A 12,298-nucleotide genomic window follows, 5' to 3' on the forward strand; every position below is an offset into this window, starting at 1 on the left:
ACGTACAAAGTTAAAGCTCAGCCCGGTCACGCAACCTGACCTGGGGCCAGCAGCCATGTGCTCACCTGAAGGGTGCAGAGCCGAGGGGTAGAAGTCCACGGGGGTCCGAGCGGGAGGGATCCGAGGGTCCAGGTATGAAGGCATCATCATCCACCGGGGGTCGAAGCCCAGCATCTGGGGGTGGTGAGGGTAGAAGGTGCGCTGCGGGTGGGAGGGCGGTGGGTACACGGGCTGCCAGTGCTGCATCTTGTACAGCTGCTCCTGAGCGGGGAGAGAAAGGCCGGTGAGATGGTGCAGGGGTGGGGTGGGGAGGGGCCGCCCACTCGGACGGCAGAGGGTGGGGGTACCTGGCCCGAGGTGAGGCACCAGCACACCACGGCTTCCAGGCTGGATGGACGGCCACGCCACTGTCACACGCACCTGCACTACCCCAGCGGCTGAGGCTTTCCCTGGGCACAAGCTTGCCTGGGGCTGACCTGGCACCCAGAGCATCAAGACACTGGCTGCGTCCCCTGGTCTAGTCCACGGCTGAGGACGGTCATCACCCTCCCCCTTCCTCTCCTCTTCAACCCACTCTCCACACTCCACCAGGGTGATATGCCTAGTCACGTGCACCCCATTAGGGAGCACTGGCTCAAGAGGGCCTGCACTGGGTCTCTGCTGCAGCTGCCTGACACCCTGAACTCCTCAGGACTCCGCGTGACCTCCGGTCCTGCAGGATCTCGCTCCACATGCCTCTGGGGTTTCCACACAGGAGTTCTCTGCACCCTTCCTGCTCTGGCCACAGAACATACCTGCCCTCTGTCTGCCCACACCTCGATTTCCAGCTTAAAAAAATGCTTCCTCTAGAAAGCCCGCCATGAGCCCGTAAGTGAGATCAGGTCCCTTATTCCATGTGCCATGAACTGACACTTCTCCTGTGCAGCACTAATAACAGTGTGGGATTTTGGGACCAGCAGATACCACAATGGTTACGTCACTGGACTCCCACATGGTTGACCACAGTTCGAGTTTCAGCCTCAGTGGCTTAAAACTCACGCTGACCATGTGTATGCACATGTCCAAAATTTGAGAGGAGAATGGAGAAGGGATTGGGGCGTGGCCATCCTTCCTGGGGGGTGATTTCTCTCTCTCTTGCTTCTCTGACAACTATACGTACCCTACAGCAAAAATCTCTCTAGGAAGAAAACAGTGTGTTACTTTAAAGGCTGGTCTCCCTCACTAAATCCTAAAAGACCCGCATGCCTGGCTCACTACAGTCTCCCGGCCGCAAGGACAATACTTGGCACACAGGGCATCAGGATGAACAAGGTGTCAGACGAACAGTCAAAGCCCGGGCCACTGACTGGAGAAGGTCCACTTCAGAACCTGCTCTCAGCCACGGCAACCTCTGGTGCTGCCTGGCCGTGAATCCTGACCAGCATATCACAGGCTCATGTGCTAAGTGAGTTGAGGATCCCAACCTGGAAGCTTCCATCGCACGCCCTTCCACTCTGCAAACAAGGCCACCCGCCAGCCCGCGGCCTGCCACCTGGCATGCACAGTCCCTTCTAGGCACACTCTATACACAGACCTCATTGATAAGGAGACTCAAGCTATAAACTCTCCAGCCCTAGAGGCTGCTCCTCCTCCCCCAGCCCCTCCTGTCTAGACCCAGGTCCCCAGGGACTCTGGCCAGACAGGCTGCCCCGGGGCTTTCTGCTTTCTTTCCATTCTTAAGGCTTTACACATCACTGGCTGCCCCGCCACGCTGCTGCACTTGGCACGAGTGACCCAGAGCTCCATCCTCCCCATCAGTGTGTCGACTCCCAGCACACATGCACACAGGGCTCACACCACCACGCTGGAAACGCAGCTAACGGACTGCGTCCTCGGAGCCCAGAGAAGGGGACAAGCTGGTGTGCAAGTGCTCACGGGAACTAACATACCGAGAAAAGGCTCCAGGGCACACAGCTCACACACGCCTGGCTCCTGTCAAGAACGACCTATACGCTGGCACAGGCAGGCACGAAGTGGTGTCTACGTGCGGCCTTGGTCTGCCCTCAAACGCACTGGTCCTCAAGGACAGTGGTTTCTCCTTCGTGTGTCACAACTCTAAGATACACATACGAAGAGTGCTCCGGGCTGGGCGAGGGGACCAGCATAAGGGTGGCAGGACTGCAACCATTAACTGCAAGATCTGGCCAAAAAGTAGTTCCTCTTACAGTTTACGAGACATGGACGATGAAGACACTGATACACCGGTTACAGGCACGACACCCTCACCGTCTCTCTGAAAGGCAAGCACTCATTCTCCCTGGTTTACATGTGAGAGAACAAGGGTTTAGGAGCGGAACGGACCCATCCAAGGCTGCACCACCAGGACCACAGACCACGGCTGTCCAACAGGAAACCTGTGGCTCTCCGTCCTTACGCCCAAGCTGCCCTGCCTCACTCTGCCAGCTTCTCAAACAACTCACAGGCCTCCCTTAAGCCTTGGGAGGATTCCAGGGTGGGGCCCAGCACCCACTAATGGAAGTCCAAGGTACGCTGCCCTGGAATGGAAAAGCCACCCGTGGAGCAAACCCAATGGGGCATGTAGCACATCTCACTAACCCTTCCTGATCGACGTGTGACAGCAAGGCCTCGCCTACAGGGCACTGTGAGGGCCCTACTCACTCGCACGGGTGTCTATCACTCGGGGGAAAACCACCAGGGCCTGCCCGTCTGCCAAGGTCCCAAGTTCTGAGGTAGCCTCCTGCCACCCTGCTGGTGACAGGCCCACCTGTGCCACAGCCAGGGTGTTGGTAATGACCGTTGTGTTGGCTCATCTGCTTACCTGCTGCTGTTGCTGCTGCTGGCGCTGGAAGCGGGGCGGAAGGGACTTCTGATACTTGCTGAACTCCTGTGCAGGGGACGCGGCCTCCCTGCCTTCCTCCTCACTGGTGCTGCTCTGAACCATGGCCGGCGAGGCCGGGGGTGCCTCTTCTGAGAATGCGGAGGGGGCGTCCTGGGCAGGGAACTCTGGGGAGCCTAGAGCACACGTCAACAGAGAACACCAGAGTGAGCCTGCAGAGGCTCAGCGGCCAGCTGCTACACAGCTCCTCTCCCAGCACCCGCACCCGGCGCTGCCCAGTGCTGGACATGCACGGAACCAGGACTCCCACGGAACGCCACGAGGCAGCTTCACCCATCACCACTTCAGAGGTGAGAAACTATGGGCTCAGGGGTTGAAGACCCTCCCAGGGTCACATTCTCAGGGGCAGAGCTGGGGTCTGATCCTGGGTGGGAGAAGTTTTACTTGAAAAGATTGTGGGAGGCTGGCCCCATAGCTCAGCAGTTAAGGAAGCCAGATCCCACGTGGCCACAGAGTTCGAACCCCAGCCCAGTGGCTGGGAAAACATGCCAGGCATATGCACAAGCACAACCAAAACCCTGATGGGATGGTGAATGCAGGAAAGAACTGCAACGTGGCCATGTCCCATGGCAGGGTGCTTTATCTTTTTTAAATTTTTTCTTTTTCATTTTTTTTTTGCCATAGGGTACAGGCACTCACTGGAGACAGAGAAAGGAGGAAAGTAAGAAATCACTTCCCAGGGGGTTTGGTCATGCTGCAATCCCCTCTCCTCCATTCTCTTCTCAGGACCTGGAAAACACACACACACCCACCCAGCATGATTTTTAAGCAGCCAGGTCCAGGGCTCAAACTACGGTCAGCCGTGTGGGAGTCTAGTGCCTTAACCACCATGCCACCTACTGGCCCCACAGGGAGCCCTTCCTATCTCCAGCAAGCACATGTGCCTTCTGGCAATTAAAAACTATCTAAAAATAAAGGGCATTTTTTCAGTCTCTTCGGGCCCATCTCAACTGTAAATAAGGATAACGCCATGCCAACCCCTCGGGGCTCTGTGAGAATTCAGCGAGGCATTAGTGGATGTACTCTGAAACGAGCCTGAGAACAGAAAACGCGCGACATGGTCTCCACCGCCCTTCTCAAGGAGCTCCTCAGACCTGCGCGTCGGTACTCGCGCTGTAATAGAAAGGGGTCTCGAGGAAAACCGGGCTGGGGTGCCTTGGCTTGAGGGCACCAATGCTTGTCGGACTCCTCCCCAGACCTTTGGAGGCTGAAACTAACATCAGGATCCTGCCTCCTAAAAGCAGTTGATTGGAGCGGATCCGAGAAGATTGCAGACCACAGCTGGCTGGATTCTCTGAGCTGGTCACATTCCATTTTAGCTGCTACAAAAGGACTGCCCCCCGTCCCGCGCCTAGCAGCACAGCACAGTCATGGGGAGCAGATCCCAGGGCCAACTGTGGTTCAAAACCCAGGGCTGGCAGCTTAGGAAATACATCAGGTATGTGTGTGCACACCTCAAATCCTGGTGGGATGGAAAAGTGGAGGAAAAAGGTCACGGTGTGACTACATCCCACTAGGGGGGTGCCTTCTCCCTCTCTCCCTCCTTTCTTTTCTCTCATAAGCATAGGGTCCTGGCAATTAAAAAAAAAAAAGTCATCAAAGCAAATGGCCACAGGAGACACTCATTCTGTTTATGGGGCTGTTCCAGGTCTCTTACATAGCCGGGGGCCCCACTCCTTTTAGAACTAACGTAGGATGAAGAAGGATCCTGACCTCTTATTAAGGCCCTCCATCCAGCACTGGCAGCTTTGGTTGGGCAGAGGCAGGAATGGTAACAGTGATAGTGACAGCAATGACAAAGCCGGCCTCTCAGTGAACACAGGAATGCTTCCTACATGCTGCAAGCCATGTGCACGCTCCACGTACATCACCCCATGTGGTCCCTTGGCTACTATTCGCCCCACCACACAGATGGCCCAGCCTCCAGAGAGGTGGCACTGTGCCAGCTCTTTCGTGGAGCCTAAACAGAACCAGGACCCAAGGCACTTGCCAGGCCTGAGCCCGCAGAGATGGCTGCTTCCCCATGTGCCTCCGCCGTAAGCCACGGGATCTGCAACCGAGGCAGTCAGGGAGATGCAAGTGGCACCACTGGCAGCGGGCCAGGGTTTCCAGGTGGGGACAAGGCCCACCCCTCACCTTTGCGGACAATAGGACCGTTCTCCTGCGGGGTCGCCTTGTCGGTGCCTGGAGATCGGGGGGCTTCCTTCTCCACCTGCTTCTGGGCCTCGCTGGCCTTCTGGGCCTGCTTACACTTCTGGTCGAGCTGTTTGAGTTTGGCGGCACAGGCGGCCAACCTCTCTTCCCGGGCACGGCGCTCTTCTTCCTCCCGGCGCTTTCGGGCTCGCTCCACGGCCTCGGACATCTCCGACTGGATGAACTTCTGCCGCGGGGGTGGCTTGTCCTCCCTGTCCTCCACAGACTGCTGCCGGAACACGCTGCCCATGGAGGGCTTCTGCCGAGAGAAGGGGACCCTGATGAACGGAAGGTCACGAACCCCAACAGGTCAGCTCACCGGAGGTCCTCGAGCATCTTCAAGATATGGCACAGTCCTGCAACAAAACCCAAGCTCTGACCCTGCCCCATCCTCTGCTCTGTCTGGGGTGAGGTCCGCCAAGTACCAGCTGTTTATACCTTACATCCTCGTCTGAAAGCGGGGACAACCAAGGTGCCGCTGGGACAGTGAAGGAGACGCAAAGTACAGTCTGCAAACACGGAACCCCGATCGACGCACAGGACAGGAGAGAAAGGACACATGTCCCCAGCTGGTGCACACGAGGCAGGGGTACCAGGCAGGAGCAGGACCTGGGACTGCCCTCCCAAGTCACAGGGCCGCTTCTGTCTCCCCCATAGACAGTCACAGACCCCGGGCAGGAAGGTGAGTGCACACAGGTCACCATCAGATGTGCCACGGCAAAGGGCCGAGAACGTAAAAACGGGGAAGCACGTCTGGAAGCAACTCGGTGTCTCACACGTTTCAGAACTGGCTCTCGGCTGCCAGAGCAGCGGTGTGAGCAGTACTCAGCAACGGGAAGACTTCCCCTGGTCTGCAGGGAGTGAAGCTGCATGGGAGCATGAGGTAGCCCCTACCCAAACCCCAGTCACTGAAATGCCAACAAGATTCGATGATCGAAAAAATACCTGACAGGCCAGCAGGTGGTCGGGTGGCCAGGGCACTGGACTGCCACATGGCTGACCACAGTTCGAGTCCTGAACCTCGCTGCTTGCCTTCTCACTTTTTCTCTCTCTGCGGTGAGCACAAAGGCACTGCAGCAATTTAAAAAAGCAAAATTATTTAACTTTATTTATTTACTTATTTATTTCTTTTCATTTGACCAGAGCGGGACAGAGTGAGTGAGTGAATGAGAAAGTGAAAGCAAGCCGCCAGGTCTGGGACTTGAACTGCAGTCAGCTATGTAGGAGTCCAGCGCCCTTAAATCACCATGCCACCTGTTGGCCCCCACTGTAGCAAATTTTAAAATAACAATAATGATAAATAATTCTTTAAAAAAAGAGACATGACTTCCTGTTTCAATGGTAGTTACAGAAACATAGGACTATCAAAAACCATCAAAAGAAAAACTAAGATCTAGGCCTTTTCTTGCAGGATAATTGCACCTCCACAAGAGGAGGCAACACATTTACTGCAGTCTAAGAGCTTTCACCTAAAAATTAACTTCTTGTAACCCAGAACTAATTACAGTAATCAGATTACAAACCCCCAGCTCAGCGGCATGAAGACGCCTTTCCCATGCCCGGCGTGAGAGCCAAGTGTGCTGTCTTCACTCGCTGCGGGTCTGCGGCACTGACACTGGGCACTACCACTGCCCGGCTCACGGCCCTCCTCCTCCCCGAAGCCACACCCAGCTCTGATTATTCCCCTCAGATAATGTCCTAGCAAGGGAACAACAGACTCAAGAAGTATAGGAGGGGACTTCCAAGGACCTCATGGAAAAATGGAGCTAAGGTACAAGCTTATTTTGGAACAGAAAATGCTGAAAGGCGTGCATGGCTTTCTCATAATACACATTTTCACAAAGTTTTTAGACTCTTCATATGCAATGGAGGAAGTGAATGAATTCTGAGAAGCTGGAGATATCACCGTCAACTCAGATTTCAACAGAGACAGGCACTGAGGGTGTGTATGTGAATGTGTGTGCATGGACCCGTGTACACACACGTACGTGGAAACACATGCGCACATTCCCTGATTCTGTCCACTGAGAAATCCCCGACAGTGAGGAGCACTCAGGGGCGCAGGTATTTAGGTCTCTGAATGCCCTTTGCTAAAAGGAATCGGGATGTCTTGAGCTCATTGAGGGAGGGCAGGCAGGACCAAGGGCCAGGCGAGGTCAGAAAAGGTTATTCTGGCAGAAAGCAAGGAAGCGCTCAAAAAAAGACAGCAAAAAAAGCTGGCCTGAAAACGGCACATAGGCCAGCCTCAGGAAGTGCCTGTGGTCAGATCAGACACGATGAGCGGAGTCAGCAAGTGGTGTGGTGGTTAGGGGCGCTGGACTCCCTCAGAGCTAACAGTGGTTCAAGTCCTGGACCTGGCGGCTAGCTTTCTCACTCCCCCCACCCCTGTCCCTCTCTGATCAAATTAAAAACAAATAAATAAATATAGAAAGTTAATAAAATAATTTTTTAAAGAGTTATTTATTTAATTTTATTTATTCATTCACTCATTTATTTTATTTTATTTTATTTTATTTTATTTTGCCAGAGCAAGACACAGAGAAAGCAAGCCACCAGGTCTGGGACTCAAACTGTGGTTGGCCATGTGGGAGGTCCCCTAAAAACATTCTTAAAAAAAAAAAAAAAAAAGATAATACGAGCTTCAAACCACATAGTGAGAATTATCAGATTATAACCAACTGATATAAATAAATAGATGGAAAGTTTGGTGAGAAATGAGACGGTCACAATGTCAAAGTTCTTCCCCACAAAATTCTTATCAACCACAAATGGAGAAAAACATAATCCTGAGGCAGGGAACTTGGTAGACACATTAATCTAGAGGTCAAAGTGCATGTCCCCAGAGCGGTCCCAGGCACCTGGGAGGACACAGCGGGAAGCATCGGTGTGCTGTCCTCACTCCTGCCAAGGACAGAAACCGCACCGCAGAGCGGAAACAGCAGACACACCTACCCGAGAGGCCTCCGCTGGTCTTGAACCGTCGAAAGGCTCAGTAAGGAAAGGCTGGGGACCAGTTCACACTGTGACACAACGTGAGATTCTTTTCCTGCCACACCCCAATTTTGCCAGAGGACGTGTCCACCCACTGGAGATGGACAGGGAAAGTGAGGACTCTCCCCCGGGGGATGGTCATACCACAATCCCCTCTTCCCCATTTCTCCCTCTGTTCAGGACTGTGGACACACATGTGCACCTGACGTGTTTTTCAACCCACAGGGTCCAGGACGCCAACCGCCCAGCTGGCCACGTGAGACTCCGTTACCTTAAGCTCGTTAAGGCCCCTACGTACAGTCCTGAACTGAACTCTTTCGTATGAATGAAATAACTGGGAAAAGATGAATGAGGTCTGAGGATTACATGACAGGGGTGCCAACGCCAGCTTCCTGGATCTGAGGAAGACGCCCAGGTAGGGACAGACACCCACGTTTTCTAAGGTGAGAGGGCCCAATGAGGTTGGCAACTGACTCAGTCCTCTGGAAGAAAATATTTACATTGTATTTCCAACTTTCTTATAACTTGGTGGCTATAAAAAGAGAAATTCCCACCCTGGACAGCAAACTTGGTAACATATAAACACACGTGACCCGCAGCCATGCCGCCTGCCGTCTTCGTCTCAGAATCCAGAGAGAGAGACCGTGTGTCCGTCTGCCCCAGTGCATCAGCCCAGCACAGAAGCCTCCAGGGCCCAGTACCTGGCAATCAGGGCTCGACACCCAGCTGTGGGGCTTCCTGGAAGGCGGCTGAGGTTCCGGCACCTTGCGGACGACGCGGGGCATGCCCACCGCTTCACTCCAGTCCTTCCCTTCCTCCTGGGTACGCCTGGCATCGGAGCTGTCCACGGAGCTCATCGACAGCTGCTGCTGCCTTCCAGGGTCCCAGCTGTTCCTAGGACAAACGGCACCCAGCGTTAGGTCTGCCCTGTCACTCGAGCACACCTGAGCCCCAGTCAGAGGCCTGCGGGAACAAACTTCCTGCCAGAAGAGATCGCGCCCTGGCCTGTGCATGTGTGAACGCCAAGGCACCGGCGCATGCCGAGTCCATCCTGCACATGAAGCCACAAGGCGGCGTGTGTCACATCCACTCTCGCACTGACTGCAAGGAAGCCCTCCATGCTCCTCGCTGGAAAGAGGTGGTGACTAAGTCTCAAGAGGGGCTAGGGGAGCTATTTTCAAAGGGAGGCGCTGACAGCTTTGAACTAGAACTCCAGGAGGAGTGTACCCTTATTATAGCTCGCTCCCTGTGCTTTGTATGCAGAAGGGGCTCAATAAATGCTTCTCGATCCTCTCAACAAGACACCTCGTGGGAGCCAGCAGGTGGTGTGGTAGTTAAGGTGCTGGACATTCCCATATGGCTGACCACGGTTTGAGTCCCAGACCTGGTGATTTGCTTTCTCACTTTGCCTTTCTCTCTCTCTGGTAAAATTGAAATAAATGAATAAACAAATTAATAAAATTAAAAAAGACACCTCAGAAGAGAGCAGAGAGAAGCAAAACACACCCAGCACAAGGGGAAAGGGGAAGGTGGCCTGCAGAGGCGCAGGGAGCTCAGCGGGAGGGAGATGTGCGTGGAAGCCTGCATGGGCGGTGGCAGCAACGCCCAGAGCCACGCCAGTTGCGCATCGACAAGTGCCAGGAGGGGGAGGCCAGAGGGCAGCGGGGCTCGGTGTGGCTAATACACGTGCCTTCATGTGTCCGTACACACACACGCGTGTGGAGGCGGAGGGAGATCAGGCAGAGGAGGGAGCTCAGGAGGTGACAGAGAGGGCAAGAGCTGCCAGGGACTCCCGACTGGCATGGTGAGGAGACCACACCCAGTATCGGACCCCCAGCAAAGGCCTGGGTCCTCTTAGAGACAAGTATAGCGAGGGTGGAGCTGGGCCAAGGAAGCCAGGGTGAAAGGGAAGAGGCAGATGGGCTGACTGCTGGGTGGCCCAGGGAAGAAAGGACTGGTCTGAACGGCCCTGGAGGCCCTGACTAAGAGGGGATGGAGCTGGGAGTTCCAAACGGGTGTGTGTGTGTGGGGGGGGACTGGGAAGCTTGCAGTGTGAGCCTCCGGGAGGCGGGAATCAGCAGCCAGCACAAGAACACCAAAACAAGAGCAGCATTCGACGGAAGGTAGTTTGGGCTCTCGGGACTTGAGGTGTCTTTGGTGATAGCCAGTAGCAAAGCTCGGTCTAAAGCCCAGGTGTAGCCCCTTCAGCTGAATATTCGATACACATCAACCTAACAAGACAAGAACCAGGGGTCCTACAGCTCAGGGAGCCTGTGCGAGGCCATGTCTCTGCCTTTAAGTTCTGATCACATCTTTCCCATCTCAGAACCCTGGTTGAATGAATCCAGAGAGTGTGCCTGACCGACCGCAGCAACGGCCCAGTGCACCACCAGCCTTGGCTGAAATCAAGCAGCATGAAAGCCAAGGACAGAAGGCGACTTGCTCACTGTTCGCATACCATCAGAGAGAGTGGCGGGTCATTACCGGCTCCCTCCAGAAGAGGGACACTTGAGGGGCTTTGAAGCAAAAGATGAAATAACAAAGAAAAAGACCTGCAGGCCCAACTGACCATATAAATTCAACTACTGATGAGAAAACACAGAAAGAGGAAAGTCAGAACAAAGCATGAATCTAAACATTATAAACATTAATCACACTAACAGAGAGCACAGTGATCAATGTGCAGGGAAGCAGGCAACTCCACCGGAAACCAAGGAAAAGCCCTGGACCTGCTAGTGCCCCGGGACGCAGCTATGGCGAGCACAGGTCTTATTAACCAGGACTGATACCACGACAAAAACTAGAGGGACTGGGTAGTGGGGCTTTTCCTAAGGGCATTAAGTAAAACTAGCCTCATGAAGGGGTCCAGAAAAGAGTCAAGCAGGAGTCCAGACGTGGAGCCAGTGTGGGAACCTGACACCCGCGCACTGCCGTCTGCTACTTCCCAGCACACTGCTGCACAGTTGAGGCTCTGGGTGGTCTCAGAGCACAGAAAGAAGCTGAACCAGGGTGGTCTCTCAAACTCGAGGACCATAGATACCTTTCAGGCTGTGACACCCACAAGTAATCTGTGGGAGAAGTGGTCTGCCTAACACACTGGGGGGAGACCGGCACGGTGGTGAAGAGGCCCACTAAGCGCAGGCCTCAGGCGGCCTAGATACCACTCCTAGCTCCTGGAGCAGCTACTTCAACAGTTACCAACCCAAATCTGCAAGTGGAAATGCTCTCTGCCCCACAAGGCCTCTGGGACACCAGGGAGCGCACACAGCCCCAGTGAGCAGGATTGCGCTCACACACGGCCGGCGCCAGCGGACAACCATGCCGGGTGGGGAGCAGGGCTTACCACTTGGGCCTGCCGTCCTTCACAACCTCTTCCTCCTCTTCATCGTCACTGAACTTCAACTTCTCAGAATAGTCCACTTCTTCATGGAGGCCTGTGACAGCAGGAGTGCCCAGGAAGAATGGAAAAGAGTGAGAACATCAGCAGATCACCAGGAGGAATTCCGCCACCTCCATCGAGGTGCTGGGTGGCCCAACAGCTGCCCCAAGGTGCACGTGGAGGCCCAGGGTGACTGGAGAGAGCAAAGTGGCTTGATCAGATTAACTACCCTCCCCCACCTAGATAACAGTTTTAAATTTGGATACAATATTTTAAAAATCTATTTCAAGACATAGGAGAGTGGGCAAAGCAGGCAGAAGCCAGACAGGCATTTTCCCTGCAGTACAGGAAGTGCACAGCGAGGGCTGTGAGCTTCCATTTTGCTCCAGGCTCTCCCCAAACCCTGAGCAGCTCAGGTGCCAAAATGTGTCCAAGGACTGATGAGCGATAACCAAAATGGGGCAGGTAGGTTTTGAAATAGAATATTATCCAACCATAAAAAAGTAAAAAGAAAACAAAGACACATGCTAAATGATTAACCTTGGAAGTGTCACACTAAGTGGAAGGAGTCAGTCATGAGAGGCCACGTGATGTCTGATTCCATGTATATGAAATGTCCAGAAAATGCAAGTGGTCTGGGACCAGCAGTTAGCATAATGGCTATGTCACTGGATCCCATGTAGTCGACTGCAGTTCGAGTCCTGGACCCAGTGGTTTAAACTCACACTGGGCGCGTGTGTGTGCATGCCTAAGATCCTGACAGGAGAATGGAGGAGAAGGGATTGTGGCGTGGCCATCCCCCCTGGGGGGTGATTTCTCGCTTTCTGTCTCTGTCTGTC

The 12,298-nt window shown here is 54.1% G+C and overlaps 1 protein-coding gene across 1 annotated transcript in view; it reads right to left on the reverse strand.

The window, feature by feature from the left end:
* The window catches only part of PRRC2B (proline rich coiled-coil 2B), a 59,706-nt gene that overhangs the window by 26,314 nt on the left and 21,094 nt on the right, over window positions 1–12,298 (reverse strand). The window contains 5 exon segments of the mRNA XM_006164330.2: window positions 66–261; window positions 2,819–3,012; window positions 5,033–5,348; window positions 8,782–8,974; window positions 11,424–11,514. Of these exon segments, the coding sequence (XP_006164392.1) occupies window positions 66–261; window positions 2,819–3,012; window positions 5,033–5,348; window positions 8,782–8,974; window positions 11,424–11,514 (990 nt within the window).

The sequence above is a fragment of the Tupaia chinensis genome, unplaced genomic scaffold (assembly GCF_000334495.1).
Source record: "Tupaia chinensis unplaced genomic scaffold, TupChi_1.0 Scaffold143602_1, whole genome shotgun sequence".
Classification (NCBI taxonomy): domain Eukaryota; kingdom Metazoa; phylum Chordata; class Mammalia; order Scandentia; family Tupaiidae; genus Tupaia; species Tupaia belangeri.